Raw genomic sequence first — 22,000 nt, forward strand, 5'->3', positions numbered from 1 at the left:
TGTGTTCCTCCCTCCTCAGCTCCCCAGGCCCTGCCCCCGGGGGAGGGTGGGGGGCCCACATGGCTTCTCTAGTTCGAATCCTTACGCCCAGGTTTTGGGAAAACGTGTGTGTTGATATTTTTGCCCGTGCTGCGTGTGAGCACACGTGCGCGTGCATATGTGTGCACACGTGTGGTCCCTGCCCGGCCTGTGCATGCACGTGTGTGCAGAATGGTGTGGGCGTGTGGAGCGCAGGCCCGGCTCCGGCTCTGCTGTCAGCCACCAGGCCCAGGGTTGAGGGTGGCACACAGTCCCTGCAGGGCCTCTCACCGCCCAGGGCTCCATCAGGGCCACCCGAGCCTACCTGCAGGATCCTCTGGGACCCCCCAACCCACACGGGAGCTAGTGGGGGCAGCCGAAGTGGTGCTGGGAGGCCGGGACCGCTAGGGACTCCATTCAACCGCAGAGCAGATGGCCCCACAAAGGCAGCCTTGTCTTGCTGGGCATGGTCTGCGCTGTAGACACTGCTGTCAGGGCAGTCAGGAGGGAGGGGGCCAAGGCACACGGGGGTCGGCCTTAAGGCCAGCAGGGCTGGGAGGGGCGGCGGCCAGAGTGTTCCAGGTCCCTGCTGGCACAAGTGCTGGGCTGAAAGGGGTCTTGCTGCCCACCCAGGCCGCAACACCCGCAGCAGGCCCTCCACCTTCCTGGGCCTCCGGGTGCCATGAAGGGGGTGGGGCGGCACTTCCCAGCTCACCCCCCTCCCCTGGCTCACAGCAACCCCCAGCCTGAGAGCCCACAGCTTACGAAAAGAGCTCTTTATTCCACATCGTCCAATGTTTTTACACAAGTAAAATAAAATGCATATCTCTATATACTGCGTTCCGGGCGGGAGGCGGCGTTCTGGAACAAACGCCCCGCCGTGCCCTGTAAACATGACGGGTGGAGATGGGGAGGGCAGGCGGGTGGACGGTGGGCGACGCCGCCAGGGAGGGCGGCCGGCCGGCTGGCTGGTGGCGGGAGGGGACCCCGTATGTACACACACCCAGCTGCTGAGTGAGGCCTTGCGCTTGGGGGCCAGTCAACAGCGCCCGAGCACCGTCCACAGCACCGGCGCCAGAGCCAGGGGGACGAGGCTGCAGGCGAGGCCAGATGGGGTGCCTGAGCCCTCCACTGCGCCGCTCCCGCCGCCCCCACTGCCCGCCTGGCCCAGACGGCACTGGCTGCGTGTGCGGTTCTTGCGGGAACAACCCGGCCGCCTTCGTGGGCCCGTGGTGGGGGAGCCCGGGGGCTGGGAACCCTCAGGCTGCACCGCCGTCAGGGGGGGCTCGGCCGAGCCCGGCAGGGTCCCGAAGGGCGAGTCGTTGATGTGCCGGGGGCCAGAGCGGTTGCCTGGTGCGCTGTCTCCAGGCGGGACTCGTCCCTTGAGAGCGTTGCCGGCCGAGGCGGGCCTCCCGGCCTCCAGCACTGAGGCCTTGTCCACGGCGTCCGGCTGGCAGCACTTGGGCAGCCCCAGAGGCTCCTCGTGGACAGGCCCACCGGTCCAGATGGGAGGGGCCGGCAGTGTGGCCACGGCGCAACCCTCCAGGTCGGTGGCGGCCAAGCGCTTGAGGTCACGGCCGGCCAGGCGCGCGGGCAGGCTGCAGGGCAGCTCTGACGAGGAGCCACGGAACTGCTGCAGCCAGGCCCAGAGTGGGCGCGCCCGGCAGTCGCACACCCAGGGGTTGTCGTTGAGCCGCAGGTACTGCAGGGACCTCAGGGGCGCCAGGGCCTCCGCGGGCAACGCGGAGAGGTTGTTGGCAAACAGGTAAAGCGTCATGAGGCGGCCGAGGTCCCGGAAGGCGTGCGGGTGCACGCGTGCCACGCGGTTCTGGTGGAGCAGAAGGCGGTCGAGGCTGTGCAGGCCGCGGAAGGCGCGCTCGGGCACGCTGGGGATGCGGTTGCCGTGCAGGAAGAGGTGCGTGAGGTTGCCCAGGTCGCTGAAGGCGTCGTCGGGAAGCGCCTGCAGCCCGTTGTCCTGCAGGTAGAGGTACTGCAGGGCGGCCAGGCCGCGGAACAGGCCGGGGCCCAGCTCCCGCAGGCCGCAGCGGTCCAGGTGCAGCGTGTGTAGGCGGCCCAGGCCTCGGAACGTGGCGGGGTCCACGGCCCGCAGCTGCGCGTTGTCGCTGAGGTCCAGCTGCTCCAGGAGCGCCAGGCCGGAGAAGGCGGCCGCGTCGATGTGGGCCAGCGCATTCGAGTGCAGCCACAGGATGGTGAGGTTGCGGCAGGCGCGGAAGCTGGCGGCGGGCACGTACGCAATGCGGTTGCCGTGCAGGAAGACTCGCTGGCTGGCGGCCGGGATGTCGGCGGGCACAGCCTGCAGACCCTGCTGCGGGCAGCTGGTGGTCACCTTGGGTTCGCTGTAGCACACGCAGGCGCCTGGGCAGGGCGCCGCCACCCTCCACGCCTGCAGCCACAGCACCCAGGCCAGCAGCTGGCTTCCTGCGGGCAGAGGGGAGGGCGGTGAGGTGGGCGGGGCGGGGCCCGCGTTTGCAGGAGGGATTCCGCCCCTGTGAGTGGGCGGGGCCGGCGAGGGCGGGGCTGTGCGGAAGGGGCTGTTGTCCCTGTGAGTGGGCGGGGCCCTGTTGGGTCGGGGCTTGCAGGAGGGGCTCCGCCCCCGTGGTGGGTGGGGCCATCGGGGGCGGGGCTTGCAGGAGGGGCTCCGCCCCGAGACCTCTAGTGCGGGGATCCTTGCCCCACCCGCCATGAGGAAGCTGCTGCACCCCCAAACCCGCCAGGGGTCTTAAGCTCCGCGGGAAATCTTGACTGCCGCCTGGGACTCAAATACACGAGCTGCCACGCCGCAGCCACCACTCGGGGTCCAAGGGAAGGCCTCCTGGAATGGACACTCACACCTGCAGACGCCAGAGCGCCGGTTGGCCTGTGCGCAGTCCCAGCGCCAGCAGCTCACAGGCCAGGCGGGGAGAGAAGCCCCTGGCAAACACTGGCGCACCAGGTGGGCCCCACTCACCCCGCGAGCCCAGGGCTACTGCTCACGTCCAGGCCTGTCTTCTGACAGCTTCTGCAGCAGCACCACCCACCCCAAGAAGGTCCTCACGGGCTGCAGGAAGGGTGGGGCTGTGACCCAGAGCCCCTGGAGCCAAGGCCTGCCTGGATTCTGAGGGGGCCTCACCACCTAGGGAGCTGGGAGCTGCAGCCCCTCGGCCCTCAGCTGGGGTCTGGTCCCACAGCTGGACTCACCTGCTCCACCAGCCCCTGGATCAGGAGCCCCGAGGGCAGAGGCAGGGGGCAGGCAGGTCCAGGACTGGGGTGCTGCAGCCCCGGCTGAGAGCCCCTCCAGGCAGATGTGCTTCCTGGTGAACCTCCGGCCGCCTCCTCCCCTCCGCCTCATCTTCTGCTCCATCTCCTACCCAGGCGAGGAGCTTACTCCAGTCCAGCTGCCCCCAACCCTCCCGCCCAGACACTCTCCCAGGGGTTCCACCCCAGCCAGGGGGGTGCAGCTCCCCTTTTCCTTCCCCCATCGCGGGGCCTCACCCAAGACCTGGAGAGGGTGGGAGAGCGCTCCTGGGTGCTTTCCCCAGGCTGGGCTCACTGGCAGGGTCACATGCCCAGCACTGGGCTCCCTGCCTGTCACCCCACTGTTGGAGCCTCTGCTTTGAATGCAGAGGTTCTTTCTGCCTCGGGAGTGAGTCTATCAAAATGTGAATCCCCCTGGGAGGGTTACGGCTTATCAGCTAACACTTGAGTTATCAGCTAACACCTTCGTTGACAGCTAACACCTGCATTGACAGCTAACACCTTCCTTGGCAGCTAGCTAAGAGCAGGATTCTGCAGACCCGAGGCCAGCAAAGTGCTGGGGTTGGAGCCGGGAGGGAGAAAGGAGAGGACCACGGGCCAGCTTCCCCAACCCAGGACTGTGACCTTGGGCTCCCGCCCCCTCCTGGGTCCTCTCTGCCTGGGCAGGTGCCGACGCTTGCCCCAAGCCCAGAGGCCCAGCAGGCTGGGTGTATCCACTGGGGCTGGGCCGTTTGTTGGCTGCTGGGGACACGGAAGCCCCAGGCCCACCCCCTGCAAGCCCTGGATACCCCTCCCTGGGCTGGCAGCACACAGGAGGTGACCGGGTAGCATCTCAGCTGGCATCCCTTCCCTACTGTCTCCTTCCAGGCCTCCTTTGGGAGGCAGGGCCCGGTGAAGCCAGCTCCGTGGCCTCCTACTGCTGTTAACCACAGAATGTGCCTGTGCTATAAAAATGGTACTTCCTGTTCCTGAAACCTTGTGGCAGGGGACTCTCTGGGGTGGGGGCCGGGCGGGGGGCAGGTCCTCATCAGGCCAAACTCTGGACCTCACCACCACGGCTGGGCCACACCATCGTGACCAACCCGCCGCATGCCTGCCGACTGAGCTTTGTTACCCTCGCCCCCTGACCCGGGGCTCCCATGCCAGCAGCCACGGTCTGTGAAGTTGTCTGGGTTGAGGTCGGCTCACCACCAGAACCAGCCGTCCCCGTGCGGGGCCTCCAGAGGACCATAGGCCATGGGCCACGTGTCTGGGCCCTGCCAGGAGGCAGGCATCAGGCACACAGACATGGTTCCCCTCTCGCCCAGCCGGTGGCTTTTTGGAAACCAACTTCTGAGGGTCAGTCCCTCTGCATGGGCCCTGCTGTCAGCACAGCGGCCGGCGGTGGGCCCGCTCCTTGCCTCAGCCTGCGGTAATTGGCTCCGGCCTGGCCCCCTTGGGGCCTGCCCGCTGGTCTCCATGGCAACCCCTCTGCTGAGCAAGCAGAGGGGGCATCTCTTTATGAGATAATCAAGCCCAACTTTGGGTTATGTGTTCATAATCACGGCGGGCGCCCTGGAACGCGGGAGCCCCCACCAGGTAGCGGGAGGCTGCCCCTGGCCACGCCCCAGGGGCTGGACCCCACCACTCACCTAATCCCTCCCACCTTAGAAGGTGTCCCCACCCCCCCGTCCCTCAGCCGTACCCAGACTGTCTCCCAGCCCATCCCCTTGTCCTGCAACCCCCTCCGCCGCCCGCTCCTTGCTGGCTTCCACGGTCCTGGCCTCTCAGGCCTCCGGGTCTGCCCCCATCAGATGCCCTCAGGCTGCGCCCTGCTCACCTGCCTCTCCTTTCTTCCCCCTCAATCCCCCCAGGCTCTGGCTGGCCGCCCACTGCCCCAGCCCCACTGGGCCCCCGTGGGAGCTGACCTCCCGCACACAAGGTGAGAAAACTGCCCAGCGCGTGGACCTCATTCACAGAGACCACAGCACGGCACGCCGGGCCCCCTCAGGGCTCTGTAAGCCTCACGACCCGGGTCCCTGCCAGGCCAGCAGGCCCCTGGAAGCCCCACGACCCGCGTCCCAGCCAGGCCAGCAGGCCCCCTCAGACCCTGCAAGCCTCACGACCCGGGTCCCTGCCAGGCCAAGGTCCCCTCAGGCCTTGCAAGCCACATGACCCGGGTCCCAGCCACGCCCCCTCAGGGCCCCTGCAAGCCTCACAACCTGGGTCCCAGCCAGGCCAAGGTCCCCTCAGGCCCTGCACCTCACGACCCAGGTCCCAGCCAGGCCAGCAGGCCCCCTCAGGGCCTGCACCTCATGACCCGCGTCCCAGCCAGGTGACCTCAGGTACCCTGCAAGCTTCACGACCCGGGTCTCTGCCAGGCCAAGGTCCCCTCAGGCCCTGCAAGCCTCACGACCCGGGTCCCTGTCAGGCCAGCAGGCCCCCTCAGGCCCTGCACCTCACGACCCGGGTCCCTGCTAGGCCAGCAGGCCCCCTCAGGCCCTGCACCTCACGACCTGGGTCCCATGCCAGGTCAGCAGGCCCCCTCAGCTTCCCCCAGAGCCAAGCCCTCCTGTCCCCGGGCCTCTGCACAGAATGGCCGGGGTCTCCTCCGGTACTCTCCCCGTAGAGGGGCACCTCCAGCTTAGGCCAGGTCTGCTCTGGAGCCGTGGTTCAGGGCTGCACTGGGGGAGGACCAGCTCCTTGGGCCTTGGGGGCAGGGGCTTGGGGACCAGATACTGTTCAGGGTCTCTCTTCCTGACTGGCTGACAAGGCTGGGAGGTGTCAGGCCTGGCATGGCCTCCAAGGCCATCTGCACCAAAGAGATGGAGGAGGGCTGCCAGCCTTGAGGCCCAGAGCCTCCCTGCGGCAAGGGGGTGGCTGTGACACCCACCCTGCGGCTGTCACGAGGGCCCACCAGCTGGCACAAAAAGGCCTGAGACGGAGTCGCAGTCGCACGAGAACCCGTTTTCTTTTTGGTGTGTGAGCCCACCTTCAGATTAGGAAGCTGAGGCAGTGAGAGGCTAAGCTGTGACCTGCTGCCACTCAGAGCAGGTCCTGGGGGCACATGGGCAAAACAAGGAGCCACAGAACAGCCAGAGGGGCAGGAGGCACCAGCAGTCCCAGCCCAAAGGGCAGCCAGTGTGGCCACGGCCAGAGCGGGGCCCAGGCTTGGAGGTGTGGGTAGCTGGCCTCGGGTCCCGGAGCCTGGGGTCGTTGGTCTGTGGCGGGCTCGGGCAGCATCCGCCCAGGACCCTCTCGAGCACCAAGAACGTCCCATGGAGGGTCACATCGCCAACTGCGGTACAAGGCAGAACAGGAGGCCACAGCCAGCTTAACCAGGCCAGAAATAGCTCGGGTGGGGGTGGTGTCCACGCGCCGCAGAGGGTCACGGCTCCCCAGTGCGGCTGCGCCCGCGCCCCATCCCTGCCGGCCCCACCCGCGATGGGCTCACCGCCCGCCCCCGACGTCCATCTGTCCCCCTCGGTCATCGCTGTTTCTCATCCTCACCACCCACCTTCCGTCCGGCCGGCAGGCACAGACACGCTCAGTGCGGCACACGTGGCTGGGCCGTTTCGGGCCCCTTGCCCGGCTTGGGGGTGGGTGGCGGGGGTATGGGCTGGCCCGATCCCTAGCAGGCAAGGTGACCCCCTGTGGCAGGAGGGTGAGGGACATGGGGTTGAGCAGTGGGGGAGACAGGCCTGCTGTGGGCAGAGCCCGTGACAGGCAGACCAGGGCTGAGCGGGCCCAGCGGTCTCTGGGGGACTAGCGTGTCGCCCGTTTTATAGGCGAGGGGGTGCGGTTTTGGGGTGGTGGGTGGGGCACCCGCTCACAGCCCAGGAACTAGCAGGCATCCCAGTCTCGGGGGTCCGGGCACTGAAAGGCCTGCCTGAGCCGCGGAGAGCCAAAGCTCCTACCGCCGCCTCAGCCAGCAGCCCTGCCTCAAGCCCCCGGGAGGCAGTTACACAGAGGCTAACAGGGGAGGGGGGCCTGGCCGCACAGAAGTGGGAGGCCTGGGTGCAGAGCGCACCCACCCGTGTGCTCTGAGGGTGGCACGGTCGTGGCCCTGCTGGGACTCTGTGGTCCAGGCGCACACTGGACCCCACCACACGGCGTCTGGGGGCCACGGAGCCCAGCTGGCCGCAGGCAGACATCGAGGGAGGCGTGCTGGAGCCTGCTGCAAAGTGAGGACCCAAGAGTACCCTCTGACAGGTGGGACACAGGGTGTGTGGGCTGCAGGCCTCGGAGCCAAGGCTGGGCCGCCAGCACGCAGGGCTTGGGACCCCGCCCTGTCCAGGCACATGTTCTTCCACAGCGCCCACCTCCCCGGGGCCCCACTGGGTGGGCTGGGGGTGGGGGTGGCGCTGATGACACCACACCGGAAGCCTGGTCCAGCCCCAGGACCACTGGTACAGGCCACGCCCGACTCCCAGCAGGGACTCAGCAGGCACTTCCTCCTCCCACCTCGCACACCATCAGGCCCGCAGCATACACCGGCTGCCTAATTACCTGGGGATCTCTGTCCGCACGGCCCGGCTCGTCAGGGTCCTGTGCTAATGCAATGCAGTGGCCACTGTCGGCTCGCGTCCCCAGAGGATACTAATGAGAAAGTGGCTGCTGGCCGACATGCCCCTGCCCCGGGGGGGCTCAGAGATGGGGCGTGCCCCATGCCAGGGCCTGGGCCCTGCTGCCACACAGCTACCACCAGGCCCACCAGCCTGCCTCGATGCCATCCACTGCCCCCTCCTGTCCTGGACCAAATGCCGAGCCTGGCAGGGCCAACAGGGCTGGCTCCCGCCCTCCCCCGTCCTCCTGGGACCTTGCCTCTGCGGTCAGCTCGAAGCTGACTGTTCCCGCGAGGCCCTGTTGGCTGCCTCCGGCAAGGCCACTGCAGTGGGGGAGCCCACGTCCCGGGGCCCACACTTCGGGCGTGCACTGTGGGCACGCGCGCACACACACACACCGTCTCTGGACGTGTGCTGCTGGAGCCTGGGTGACCCGGGCTTAGAGGTGAGCTTGCTGGACGGCCCCAGGGCTGCTGTGACGAGGCGACACCGGCAGACGTGGGAGTCCCAGGGCTGGGCCGAGGGGTCGGCCGGCCTTTGTGGTGGAAGCTGATGGGCCATCACCTCAGTGGCTTCCGAGCCCTCGGCCCTTTTCGGCATCGGTGATGAGGCCAGCGGCAGCCTCTGCAGAGCGGGACTTACTTGGCTCTGAGAAGACAACGGCCGGGCTCTGGAGGCCCTGGACCGCTCACCCTGGGGATCAGCCTGTCCTGGCTCTTGACTGCTGCGGTCACCACTGACCCGAGGGGCAGTTGTACTGGGAGCCTGCTCCTGCTGTCTCAGGAGGGTCAAGTCCTCCCAAACGCTCCCGACTGGGGTGGTTTGCGCTCCGAGATGGGCTTACCCCGGGCGGGGTGCTTGGGGGCTTTGAAACTGAGCAGCAGAGCTTGGGTGGGGCAGCAACCAGCAAGGGAGACGGTGGGGAGAAGCAGCAAGGCCCACGGAACACCCCGGCTAGAGGCAAACGGGGGGCCCGGACCCTCAGCCCGAGACGCTGCCACCGGCCGAGGCCACCGCCTCTGGGTGGCCGTGTGTCCATGGGAGGCTCCGGGGAGGCCTGCTGGCAAGGAGGCCCTGCACGCGACGGTGTCTCCCCTTTCCTGACCAAGGTGCCCCACTTTTATTATTCGTCCTTAAATGGGAAGAGCTGTCAGCCACAGCCTGGATCCTGACGTTGGGGGAAGTGCGTCAAACCCAGCTCTCTGTCCCCGCCTCCCACCAAGTGGATGGCGTGGTGCTGGTGGGCCAGTGAGCGCCCCGCTCCCGTGTGACCCGGCCCCAAGCCCCGGAGGAGGAGAGACCCCCCCCCCCCCCGCCCCAGCGCAGGGCAGACGCGAGGCAGCCCCGAGCACTCCAGCATCAGGGCCTTAGGTCATGCAAGGCTTTCGTGGCCAAGCTCGGCTCCCAGGGAGGCACACTGTCCACCCTGGCACCCCAGCTTCCCATGCGTCCAGCGCCAGGGGCCTCCTGGGAACACCCAAGGCACAGACACCCTCATTCCTGGGGGCTGAGCTACATGCCCCCAGTGCAGCGAGGAGATGACCATCAACCCCACGCCTCAGATGTGGGCACAGAGCCTGATGGAGGGGCAGCGACCACGGGGAGCCAGCAGGACGCTCACTGCAGGGGCTCACCAGGTGCCTGGGCACAGCGTACAAGACCGCCGCCTGCCACACCAGGTGACCAGGGCAGGCCCTGAGCCCCAAGGGACCCAGAGAGCTGGGCGGAGAAGCAGCCCCTGCGGCGGGTGAGCCACTGAGCCCCCTGCCCAGTGCCGGCTCTGGGTTCCCTGACCCCCTGAGCGCTGCCACCTCAGCCCAGGAGTCCCACTCCATGGGCTGCCTGAGGTGGACCCCAAGGTCCGGCAGCCCTGGTCTCCGCTGTGGCCTCTGGGACATGCAGAGTGGCTCCTGCCTGATCACCCACACCCACCAGTCGATGGGCCCCTCTCTCAACAGAGCACCCCACCAGCCTCCATGCCTCCCCGGTAAACATTACCAGAAAACCAGGTGTCTGGAAGAGGTGCCAATGCTGACAAAAGTGGAAATGATTCTAGAGGAAGCAGAAACTGTGCGGTGAGTAGATAAAAACTAGGGAAATCCAACCAGTGTCCTCACAGGGACAGGAGAGGATATAAAACAAGAACAGGGTGCTATGAAAAAGGAGCCGTCAGGAAACAAGAAGAGCCCTGGGAGCTAAAGATAGACCTGCTAAAGTTACCAAAAATCAATGGAAAGTCTGGAAAACAAGGTCAAGGAAGTCTTCCAGAAAGAACAACAACAACAAAGAAAAAAAACAGAAGAGAAAAAGATGAGCATGGAGCCAACACCTGTCTTAGGAAGCTCCAGAAAGAAAAACAGAAGAGAAGAGGGGAAATTACCGAGAAATGATACTTGAGAACTTCCCGGAGCTGAAGACCCCCTTGGGCGAGTGCCTGGCACAACGCGGGACCTTCGTGGCACGGCCTCAGGCCTCAGGGTCAGGAGAGGAGCCGCGGCACGGCTGCAGACTCACTTAGGAGTGGGCACGCGGCTTAGACCTGCTGACGTTCGAGGGCTCAGAGACTGGTTCTTCACGGGGTCTTTTTTAGATAGTGGAACACGCTTCAGCTAAAATTGGACATGAACCCAGAAAGAGAGAAACACGAACCCCAAGAAAGACTGGGTGGTGAAGGGCAGTCAGGGGCAGCTGTGAAGGGACGGCCGCGTGCCTGGCCCAGGAGGGGATGGCAGGTGAAGGCCTGGAGGGAGATACTCCCCCGACCCCGGGGAAAAACCAGACCGCCAGCAGAGTGCCTGCTGTGGAGCAGAGGAGGTCCCAGAGGGTGGCACCTGGGATGAGGGCAAAAGACAAAGTCAGCTGTAAACTCCAGGAAAAACCAAGGGCCATGCCAGAGCGAGGGGTTACCCTCTGTGGCCATGCGGTGATGAGCATCTGCGTGACCTGGGTTAGGAAACAGTGGTTATGAATTCAACTGGCAGCCTCGCTGGCGAGCGTGCTGGAGAAGGGGGCGGGGCGAGGTCGGAGCCATGGACACATGGGGGTAACCACCTGGAGGAATGGGGCACGCGGCGGCAGCAGGTGGGTTGGAGGAGGACCGCACACCAGAATCCCGGGACCAGCCTCCCAGGGCCCGGTGCAGGCTTTAACTTTGAGCAAGACGCGGCCGACCACGGTGTTATCTTTTTAAAAAGACTGCAGGCTTGGCAGTGAAACCTCAGAAACAGAGATAAATAAAAAGAAGAAAATAAAGTGTCTCTGCCAGAAGGTGAAGAGGAACGTGGGTTAGCGGCAGCATTTCCAAGGTGTGGGGCGGGGGAGAAACTGGGACTGATTCTCCCCAAGCCTCCGGCACATGGCGGGCGGCTGGCTGCTCTTCAGCCGCTGCTCGGCCAAGGGTGGCCAAGGACGCCCCCCGTCTCCAGGGAGCACCGGGCGCTCGGCTCCGAGGCCTTGGAAATCCAGGCTCTCAGAGGGATCGCTTCCAGCATGAAGATCATCTGTGCGCCGGGCCCCTCAGAGTCCCCCGCCCCGGGTGCTCCCAGGTCACAGATCCGACTCCTGACCCCAGACTGGGGACCCTCAGGAGCAGGGAAGCCAGGGGGAAAAACCCCCGGGGCATCGGGGTGGGGGTCCGCTGACTTTGGCAGAGCGCGGACAGGCCTCCCCTCTGCCTCTATGCGAGCCTCAGTCGTGTGCCTGCGTCCAAACACCCGGTGTGCGGAAGGGGTGGGTGATGTGAATAAGTAATTGCTCTTTTATTAACGAGTGATAAATTATTCCTATATGATTGTGTGATAACTTTGCCTTATTTGAAATCACTTTGGGATGGAGCTCGTTGGCGGCTTCTCACCAGCGAGGGTGGGGGCACTGGGCGCCACTGCTCATGGAAAGCAGGTCAGGGCACTTCGGCCGCTGTGCCAGGCACCCTGGGGTGGGGCGGGCAGGCTGGCCTGGTTTCCTGAGCACCCGCCCCTGGGCCCAGAAGTGCCTGAGGCTGAGGTCGGGCTGGGGAGCAGCCCCGGAAGGCCCCGAGCATTGCTGGGGACGCCCGCAGCTGGGCACCGGGGGCCACCCGCACGTCACACCGCTTGGCCCCACTGACGTCCTGCCTTTCGCCCACCTGGCTCCCGCCTGGGCCTCCGCGCTCTGCCCAGCCTGACACACACGTTTGCCTTTCCCCCCAGATTTTTCCTAATTTATTTCACGTCCTCTCTCCTTGCTCAGCCCGGGGACTCCGGCAACCTCGGCTTCTCAGACCTGGGTTTGTGGTCTGTGAATGGGGGTGTGGAGGCTGTGAACCTGACAGACCCCCACGGGTGGGGGCCCGTCACCCTCCCTCCACGGTCACCTCGACGGTCTCCTTGCTTGTTTTTGCCCCACCCCCCACCCCGGGCCACAGGCACGAACAGGGTGAGTCAGATGTGTTCTCCGTCGGTCCATCTGAGCTCACATGCTCACATTGGACGGGGTGGCTCCCTGGGAGGAGGAGCAGGGGAGGCTGTCCCGACAGCGGGAGCCCCTCAAGGGCCCTGCCCGGTGGTCTACTCTCTGCAGACTCGTCCCCTCAGCTGAAGAGCGCATACAGCCAGACCTGGCAACGTGGGGACAGTGATCCCTGCCCCGTGTCCGAGCTGTCCATCTGGCAGGAAATGGGCCGCAGGGGTCGGACGGGGAGCCTTCCTGATTCCCAGCGCCTGCCACGGCCTGGTGCTGAAGGGAGGGCTCCGGAGAGGCGCCGAACCCCCAGGCTGCTGCCCCCACCCCCGCCGCCCTGCTTGCCGCCCTGGGAGCAGGTGACGAGTGCGGTCCCGAGGGGCACCATCTGTCTTGGCTGTGACGGGCCCTCTCGGTGATGTCCGGGAGGGATGCAGCAGGAACGTCTCTATGGGGAGAGTTTTTCTTTTGCAGATTCTCGCACAGGAAGCCAGAAGCTTGTCACACCTGTCCCCGTGTCAGCCTCTGCCTGGCAGAAACTGGGGCTGAGACTGGGAGATGATGTGCAGCCTAGACCTGGCCAGGGGCCCTGTGCCCGCTGGCGGGAGCTTGGAGCTCGCCATCCCCACCCCCATGGCCCCGTCTGTCCCGCTCGAGCTCCCCTCACCCCTCCCTGCACCCTTCTTGGTTCCCATATTCATCTGACCCCCACCCCGACCCCGCCCTCCCGAGCCCCACATGGTGGACCGTCCCGGGGTCTCGGGGCTTCTGCTCGCACCAGGAGTCCCTGGTCCTGGGCCAGGACGGGGTCCCAGTATGGCTTCATTGGGGGCCTGATGGGGCCCAGGCCTCAGGCTCCTCACCAGCCTGCCAGCACCCACACCAGCTCCTCTGGGGACCCTCGTGGACTTTCAGGCGTCTCCCTGGGACCCGAGGGCCTGATTATGTCACAGGAATCTCAAGGTCCCCGCGGCCCTGCATGGGACACCTGCTGGGGATGCAGCTGGAAGCCAGCCTCTCTCAGGGACCTGTCAGGGGTCCCCCTGCCCCTTGTGTCGTGTTAAGCATGGGGCACAGCTCACCCCGCCAGCAGGGCTGAGAAGGGTGCTCCCCAAGTCTGGCCTCAGCTGCTAAGCCAAACCGACCGTCCCGAGGGGAGGCTGCCACGTGGCGGGCGGGCAGGTGGGTGGGGGCCCGGACGGGGCGCACGGGTAGGGGAACCCACACTCCAGTCTGAGCGCCACCCGATGTCCTCGGGGCAGGGCAGGACGTGGGGGTCTCAGGCAGCACCATCACAGCCTCTATTCCCATAGCATGGCCCAGCACAGGGCAGGGGGGGTCCCAGCTGAGCAGAAAGGGCCCCCAGGAGCTGGGACAGTCAAGCCCGCAGTGGGGCCCCGGGCAGCAGTCTCCACTGACTCCCTTCGAAACCTCCTGAGTGGCAGGGAGGCCCAGAGGGTGAGGGGCCTGCTGGGGCATGGTTGGCTTGGGGCCAAAGCCCAGGCTCTCCACGCAGGCCCCCCGCGCCCTTGTGGAGAGCACTGCTCACAGGTGGGCACCCTCTGCAGACCTGCACCCTGGGTACCACCTTGGGCACCCGGCCCGTGCTCAACAGCCACTGGCCCCAAAGACCACTGGCGCCCGGGGCCCTGGGCACTGACTCAGGGCAGTCCTGAGGCCACCCCACCGTTCCTGCACCCACCCCAGCCTGCGCTCCGGTGCCAGCCCTGGGCTGAACTTGGAGATGTGGACGGTGGGGAAGCAGGTGTGTGAGTGCCAGATGCTGGGACCTGGGAGCCGGAGCAGAAGAGACTTTTCCGAACAAGACCCCCAGTGCAGGCCTCGTTGAGGTGGGGCGGACACAGGAGAGTTCGGGACAGGAGGAGCCTGGCTGGCAGCATTTTAGGACAGCGTCTCAGAGCCTGAAAGGAAGATGAGATGGCGGCAAGCATATGTGGGCGTCTGTGGCCACGGGCCCAGGAGTGGGCCGGTCCACAGCAGACCCCTGGAGGAGGAGGGGCGGGGAGGGGTCCAGCTTGACACTGGACTTGCCCTTGGGGAAGGGTAGCGGGAGGTGGCCAGGATGCTAGGCCTCGGGCCCGGATGCAGGGGTGGAGGGACGTGTGGTACAGGGCAATGACCACCAGACAGACTGAAGCTGGGGAGCCTGAGACCCCCAGAGAGGCACGTGGAGGGAAATGGGTATAGAGCTGCCAGGGGTGGCAGCCCAGGGGCCTGAGACTCCCCTCATTTGCACACGCCTGGCACACAGCCCAGAGGCAGCAGACATTTGTTAACCAACCCCTGGGAGCTGAGGCCCAGATGGCACTCCGTGGCAGGCCAGGCTGAGGCCTCAGAGCTGGCCCTGCCCGGCCGGCCCAGAGGCCAGCAGGCCCAGGGGCTGTGGACTGCCCACTAGCCTCGACCCCGCCCCGCCGTGCAAGTCCTCTCTGTGTGTGCTGAGCACCTACTCTCTGCCTGGAGCAGCCACAGGACGCCATGAGCCAGCCCCCCACCCCCACGGGCCCCGCACACACACCCAGCAAGCACCCCACACACGTCCAACTCAGGGCATTTTCCCACCCATGAAGGCACCGGGCCGGGAGTTGGCCACTGTGGGTCATGGACGAGGCCTCTGGTGACTGGGAGAGGGTGGTGCTGCCCAAGGTCACACAGCAGGCCGGCCCTGCCCGGGCTGATCCAACGGCTGCCAGACTTCAGGCTGAGGAGAATTCTGGCAGGTCCCCGAGCCTGTCCCATCTGGGCTCTGGCAGGAGGTAAATAAAGGCACTGTCTCAGCAAGGTCGCAAAGGTTGGGACAGACCAGGGACACCATGCTGGGCCCAAGCAGTTGAGGGGCAATCTCAGAGGGCTCCCTGGAGGAGGTGAGGGGCCCAGGGCCCTGCCATGGCCTGAGCCCCTCAGTGCCCCACCCTCTTCCTCCATGGGCCCCTCACCCATCAGCTTCAGCCTCAGCCTGACATTTCCCGTGACATTTGCTGCAAAGAAATAGAGCCATAAACCCAAAGGTTAAATTTGCACATTGCCTTGCTGCCAGGAGAGCAAGGTCCCTCCGCCTACCAGGTGCATGTCTTCAGGGCTTGTGTGGGACAGCCCACCCTCCCCGGGGCCCTGGGTGGGGGCCCCAAGGTCCCCCTCCCAGCCCTTCCATTGGATCTCAGCCACCAGTTCCCAAAGCAGGTTCCTGGGCACCACAGGCCCTGAGCGTGCTACACAGGGTGCCCGTCAGAGGGGCTCTGCCCATCCAATGCCCTGCAATAAAGAAGCTCCATCGGCACCTCCTACCCAGCCAATCCCAAACCAGCTCGACCACGAAACGCTCGTCCAGTCCCCCCAACACTCCATGGAACCAAGATCCCCTGGAGCCTGCTCTGTGATGGTGTTGGGCCAAGGAGCACCCTCCTCTGCTGCGCCCCCCCCCCCCCGGGGTGCCAGGCGGCTGCCTGAACAAAGCTGAGTCAGCTTGGGACACCCCGCTTCCTGTCCTGGGCTCCCCGTGTCAGCATGGGCCCAGCTCCACGTGCCAGGGCCCTGCCGGGGCAGGCCACATGCCGGGTGTAAGCGTGGCTGCCCGACTCCTTCAGCTCCACCTCTGGGTTAGCGTGGGCAGGGGGCAAGGCCATGGCCAGGGCCCCCATGGCCCACTGTCCATCCCAGGCCTGCTAGGAGACGGCAGTCAGGACTGTGGAGGGCCGGGGTGGGGGCTGTCAGAAGGCGGCAGAGGAGAGGCCGGCCCACGGCGCCGGAGGCACCAGGGCTGGACCTGGGTGCCGCCAGCAGGCCCAGGCGGGGTGTGAGAGGCCCTCGGAGTCGGGCTCTGGGCGGGTGGGCGGGGCTGGGCCAGACCCCGCCTCCTATGGGGCACCCGGCCACGCCCCCGGCTCCTGTGTGGTGTTTGCACCCCGTCTCGTGTCCTGCTGCTCAAGCGGCCGTGTTGAGAGGCCAGGGCCGCTTAGGACACGACTGAAGGCAGGTCCTTGGAAAGGGCTTCCACCCTCACCCGCACACCCGGACACACAGGAGCGGGTCCCATCGTGCGCAGAGTTTAAGATACAGCGACCAAGGAAGAAACTGTGGCAGAGGACGCCCGGCCAGGCCCACAGGCTCTAGCGATGGCGGAGATGCAGGCTGTGGGTGCTGCCTGCCCTTGGGCCCGGGCGGATGCTTCCAGCTCCGTGGTCACCTGTCCTTCAAAAGCATTCGGTCCTAGCAGCTCAAGACAGGCAAGGTCCACAGCCCTCAGCTGCTGGGTTCAGAGGGGGTCTGACAGGCCAGGAGAGCCAGGGAGTCAGTGAGGGAGTGAGTGAAGGGCCACCCAGGAGCAAAGGTGGGATCTGGGGACTGGCCGCTGGGAAGGGAGGAGCGGGTGGACTTGGGGGTTGGAGGTCAGGGCACATTGACCGTGCAGAGCCAAGAGCAGTCAGGAAGGCCAGGACGGGGCCCAGGGGCGGGGGAGGCACTCACACCTACCCCCCACTCCCAGCGACACCCCTATTCTCCCCTCGGGCTCCTGACCCCCTGTGCACGCACAGACTGAGGCTCTGTGAGGACTTTCTGGCTACAGGCCCAGGACAGCAGGAAACACGGCCCCCCGGGGGGCTCCCCTCTGCCTCCTGGAGCCCCAGCATGTCTCCCACAGACCCCCCCGCAAGACCTCCTGCTGGTTGAGACTCCCAGCCCAGGCTCGCCTGCCCCACCTTTCCTCCACGACCACAGGGAGAGCCGGCCCTGACCGCGGCCCCTGGCTGGCACTGGTTGTCACGTCAGGAAGCCAAGGCTCGGGGTTCAGCAGCCTGGCGTGGGGGACACACGTGGCCATGCCCCCTCCCGCAACGCCCTCTCTCCCTTCTGTCCCCACCTGCCCCTCCCTTCTCCAGCTCCCCAGGGGCTTCCATGGGCCTTTGTTCCCCATCTTAGTGGGGAGCGTCCTGCTGGCAGTGCAGGGTTCCAGGAGGACTTCCCTGTGTGGGACTGCAGACCAGCGCGGGGTGCTGGTGTTCTCAGTCGGCTGCAGGCAGAAGCACTGGAGCCAGCACTCTGTGGGGGCCTCACCCTGTACGTGTCCCTAGCTACTCCCAAGGGAGGCCTGATCACTGACCCATGTCCCCAGTGAGGTGAACCGCACACCCAAGGTCACACCACGGCCGGTGGCGGAGCTGGGACCACATCCGGGCCCTGATTCTCCTGCCATTCCACACCCAGGAATTGGGGTCTGTGAGCAGCCTCCTGCCTCACGTGGGCACTGGTTCCTCTCTCACCTCCTTTGGAGCAGGAGCGGGGAGGGTACCCACTTTACAGATGGGAAGACTGAGGCTGAGAAAGGGAGCAGCCAGCCCCCATTGCCTGCCCCATCATGGGACCCACCCCAAAGCCTATAGGGATGAGCTGCTTGTCCTCATTCTATAAAGACTGGCCCTGTTGGAGGGGGCCAGGTGGTGGGCCCCACCTCTCTGAGCCCTGCGCTAGGGTCCTGCTCAGCATGGTGAGAGCGGGTAACCTACACCCTTACCTCAGTCCTCCACCCTAGCAGCTGAGGCAGGCGACCCACCACAGAACCCCTCACCCAGAGGATTCTCGCCGTGGAGACCACCAGCCCACCGGGGACAGAGCCTTCGTGAGGTCACCCTGGGTCAGCTGTGGGGTGGGCACATGCCTACCCTGAACTGGACCAAGTGGCAGACTCCGGGGCGTGCCAGGGGCTGGCCTGTGTGTCACGGCACTGAGGCACTGACCTCGAGGTGTGAAGTGGGCCTTCCCCACCCAGGTAGGTCCCAGCCCCCATCAGCCAGCTCTGCCTCAGCCTGAGGGGAGCAGGGCAATCAGACACCTCTTTGGCCTCAAGCCCAGGGCTGGGCACTGAACTAGCTCCAAGCACCCGGTTCCCGGGGCTCTGCTACAGATCTGGGTGGGGGGAAGCCAGCCATGGCCTGCCTGGGCACACAGGGCACCTGCACTAGGAGTGGAAGAGACACACGCCGCTGTGCTCGCAGGAGCACGCGGTCATGAGAACAGAGACACACGTGCAGACGCATATCGAGTTCAGGCCACACAGGCTCCGGGGCTGGGCACGGAGGATCCCTGGACACCGGGTGGCTCCTCCAGCCCGATTTCCCCCACCCTGAGTTCCCGCTGCCTGGCCTCCCCGCCAGGACACGTGCTCCTGTGCGCCCAGCGTGAGCCCACTGAGGCGACCACAGCGCCCGTGCTATGTGCACGCATGGCCGTGGGCGTGCGGGCGGGGGTGGATGTGCACCACAGCGTGTGCGCGCGTGCACGCGGGGCAGCCTGGCACGCGTGTGCACATGCGTGTGCAAGTGTGCAGCCTTGTGGACATGAGCACGTGCAGAGAAACGTGTGCAGCCTGCGGCACCACGGACATGAAGGGGGGGAGACCAGGGGCGCACCCTCCAGGCAACGCATGCCCCACCCGCCCCCAGCCCTTCACACCAGGTAGAGGGGAAGGGTCCCGCGGGAGCCGCCAGGGAGGGGGCGCTCGAGCCCCTCCACGTCCCCTGCCCCTCCGCGCAGCCCGCAGGGGCCCTCAGGTTGCGGATGGGGGGTGCTTGCCTGCACCTCTGCTCGCCGACCCCTGGAGGGGGGACAGCTCTGGGTCAGCCCCGCCCTCCGCGCCCTCTACTGTCGCCGACGCCCCCATCATCCCGCTGCGGTCTGACCCCAGAAAAACCAGAGGTCCTGAGCCGAGTCCGCGGGGTGCGAGGAGGGAGGCGGCTGGACACCCCCACCCCTGCTGGGTGCCCGCGTTTCTGCAGACCTGCTCGTTAACCCCTTCGCGGCCGGGCGCTCAGAAGCCGGACCCCACCCTTCCCGACAGCGGACCCCCACCTTGGCCCCGCCGCCGGCCCCGCCACCGCCGCCAACTTTCCCGGAAAGCGGCAACTTTTCCTGCCGCCGCGGGCTCCGCCCTCCCGGGGCCGGGCGGCACTGCGGTGACCCTCCGCAGCCCCCGGCAGCCCGGGCGCGCCCCGCAGCTCGGGGAGGGGCGCCCGGATTCCGCGCGCGGCCGGCCCGGGAGCGGCACTCACCTCTGGCGGACGCCCTCTTCATCGTAGGGGTCGGGCGGGGCGCGTCGGGAACCGAAAGTCGCTCCGGGGCCGGCGCCCGTCCGCCCGCGGCCGGGTCCGCATCCAGGCGCCGCCGCTCCGGCCCGGCCCCGGCCCGGCCGCGGGACGAGGCTGCGCGCTCCGCCCGGTCGGCTGGGCTGCGGGCGGCGGCGCGGAGGCGAGGGCGGCGGGCCGGGAGCCGATGAATGTTTTATGGGATCATGTGGTTTGACGCGCGAGCGCTCCGCCGGGTCCCCGCCGGCCGGGCCGGGCGGGGCGGGCCGGGGGCGGGCCGGGGCGGGGCCTGGCGGCGGGCGGGGCGCCCACCTGCGCGCTCCGGGCCGGGCCGGGCCGGGCCGGCGGGAGGGGCGTCGGCCGAGGACGCGGGCTGGGCGGCGGGGAGGCGCTCGGCCCGCCCGGTGCAGCGGCTCCGCGCGGCCCGGACAAAGGCGGCGCGTTTCTAAAGAGGCAGCGGCCCCTGCAGGCGGCCGCGGGGATGACGGTCCGGCCGAGCCGGCTGAGGGTGCGGGTCGAGGGCGTGGCGGCCCGGGCGTTTGGGGTTCCCCGAGCGGCCAGCTACCCCTCAGGGCTTTGTCCGCAGGCCGGGGAACGCGGGGTGCGTCTCGGCGCGGCCGACGCCCTTCCTCGCTTCAATAAACACCGGAGGCCAACCCCCTCCGCCAGCAGCCCTTTGCTGGGGGAGCCTTGCTCCATTTTTCAGTTGGAAAACAGGCTCGAAGCTTCGCCGACTTCCTAGGGCCCCACCTGTCTTTGTGACCCAGGGAGGGGACTCAGGCTCAGGCCTGCCCCTACCTCCACAGGTGTCCGCCCCCACCCCGCCCCGTCCCCTCCCGTGGATGTCGTCTCCCGCCCAGGAGCTCCTCTTCAGAGCCCACTTGCTTGGTGCCCCCCACTCCTACACAGAGTCAGGCCCGACTCTAGGGCCAGAGAACCCAGTGATGCACCCTCACACTCTGGGGACACCTGCACAGCTGTCCCGCCTTCCTCTGCGTGGGGTGGGGAGGGGGGAGCTCTCCTGAGTCTTCAGCCAGCCCCTGGGTCAGCATCCCTGCAGGCTGCCTGGAGGCCACGTGGATGGGGATTGGCTGGCAGGGGGTCCCTGGGATCCTGTGCTCCGGGAGGCCTTGGGTCCTCCCTGTGGCTGCAGCATCCTGGCTGAGGGCTTGGGAATCCCCCTGGGAACCCAGCCAATATCCCCCAGAGGCTGAGGGGCTGATGACTGGGAGGCCTGGCACGTTCTGCCTTCTCATCAGACCTGCCTCCCTCCTGACCGCAGAGGTGGCTTGGGCGAGGTTGGCAGAGCATGGGGGAGCAAGGCCGGCTGGCCTTCCAAGGGCAGGTGGGGCCTCTCTGAGTCCAGTGTTCCCATCTGCACACAGAGTCACAGGCAGCCTCACAGGCTGGACACCACTGCTGGTGCCTGAAGCCCTCCAGCTGCTGCATGTGGCACCAACCTTTGCCCGCTGCGCCCTGGTCACCCTTGTCCCAGGCTTGGCTGACTGGGTCATTGTGGAGCACACTCGATTCCCAGACGCGTGGGAGGTAAGTGGGAGTCAGGACCCCTAGCCTTGGTGTTCTTGGCCCGCCCCCAGCCACCACGCACAGCCGCCTCCCCAGTGGATGCTGGGTGCCACCGGTGATTCCTGCCACCGAGCGGAGGCGTGTCCCCCACCGTGCAGGCGGGGAGCCTGAGGTCGGGCTCACAGCGCTGCAGGAGGCAGAGGCTTGTCCCTGGTGTCAGCCCTCCCACCACGGCCCCTGCACGTGGCCGCAGCACCCAGCTTCCAGACCGGGAAGAAGTTCTCCCCTCAGGCCCACCTGAGACCAGAGGACTGGCCCCGTCACTCTCAGTGGTTGTCATTCTGAGGTCAGGGTGAGTGTGGACCTGGACCCAGTGCTCCTGGGTGGCTGTAACTATCTAGGCCCCCAGGTGCGCCCACCACTGCTAAAGCCTGTAGATTCAAAGCCCTTCCTGGCAGCAGTGGGGGGCACCCGTTCTGGGGCCACACGTTTCACCCTCTGAGCTCGGATGTTCTGGCTCTTCTGGCCTGGGGCTTGGGCCTACCACGCACCCAAAGGTCTGTGTGGTGGGAGTGAGCTGAGGCCTGCAAGCCACTGTGGACTGTGGGAGAGGACACTGGGAGACTGTTTCTCCCAAGTCAGCACCACGGCCAGCGCCCTCCTCGTTGGCTGCGGAGCCTGGGAGATGACCCCTATGTGGGGGGGCCATGGGTGTTGGCTGGGGAAGGGGGAGATGGGTGTGGACCCACAGGGAGAGGGGTGCTGAGCAGGGCTGGGTGGCAGATCAGCCTGCCTCCAGCAGGAGGCTGCGGGGGGTGGGCGTGTGGTAAGGGTGTGGGTACACCCAGGAAAGCCTGGGGGACGTGCTGCAGCCTCTGGGGGTCAGTAACCGGGGCCAGAGCTGGAGACACCGTGGGAAGGGCCTGGTTGCACTCTGAGGACCAGCTGCTGGGCTGCCCAGTGGGGATGGAGAGATGACAGGCTGTGGTCCAGGCCACACCTATATGAGCTGCCCAGGCTTTCTGGACATGTGTCTCTGGGGCCAGGAGGCTGTGGACACCTTGCTCTCAGGGCTGCACAGCCTGCTCCCCCGCCTGGGCTGAGCTTCTGCCTGAGCTGACC

At 66.7% G+C, this 22,000-nt stretch overlaps 1 protein-coding gene across 2 annotated transcripts; it reads right to left on the reverse strand.

Moving 5' to 3' along the window:
• Nucleotides 1-779: 779 nt before the first annotated feature.
• RTN4R (reticulon 4 receptor) lies at nt 780-19,426 on the reverse strand. Of its 2 annotated transcripts, XM_061385755.1 has the most exons (3): nt 5,711-6,598; nt 4,462-5,660; nt 780-2,457 (listed from the first exon to the last, which is right to left on the reverse strand). In XM_061385755.1, exons 2-3 carry the CDS (start codon nt 4,502-4,504, stop codon nt 1,058-1,060), a joined length of 1,443 nt encoding a protein of 480 aa, XP_061241739.1. In that variant the 5' UTR covers nt 4,505-5,660; nt 5,711-6,598; the 3' UTR covers nt 780-1,057. The 2 variants fall into 2 exon arrangements, with proteins under 2 accessions (XP_061241739.1, XP_061241740.1); XM_061385756.1 differs by lacking the exons at nt 4,462-5,660; nt 5,711-6,598 and adding an exon at nt 19,319-19,426.
• Nucleotides 19,427-22,000: the final 2,574 nt, after the last annotated feature.

The sequence above is a fragment of the Bos javanicus genome, chromosome 17 (genome assembly GCF_032452875.1).
Source record: "Bos javanicus breed banteng chromosome 17, ARS-OSU_banteng_1.0, whole genome shotgun sequence".
Classification (NCBI taxonomy): domain Eukaryota; kingdom Metazoa; phylum Chordata; class Mammalia; order Artiodactyla; family Bovidae; genus Bos; species Bos javanicus.

Bases quoted from the DNA above. Each gene is read 5' to 3' on its own strand.
- RTN4R (XM_061385755.1), bottom strand. From the start codon at position 4,504: ATGGTCCTCTGGAGGCCCCGCACGGGGACGGCTGGTTCTGGTG. The intron at 2,458-4,461 runs GTGAGCCGACCT...CTCTGCCCGCAG, and splicing joins GGGGACGGCTGGTTCTGGTG to GAAGCCAGCTGCTGGCCTGG.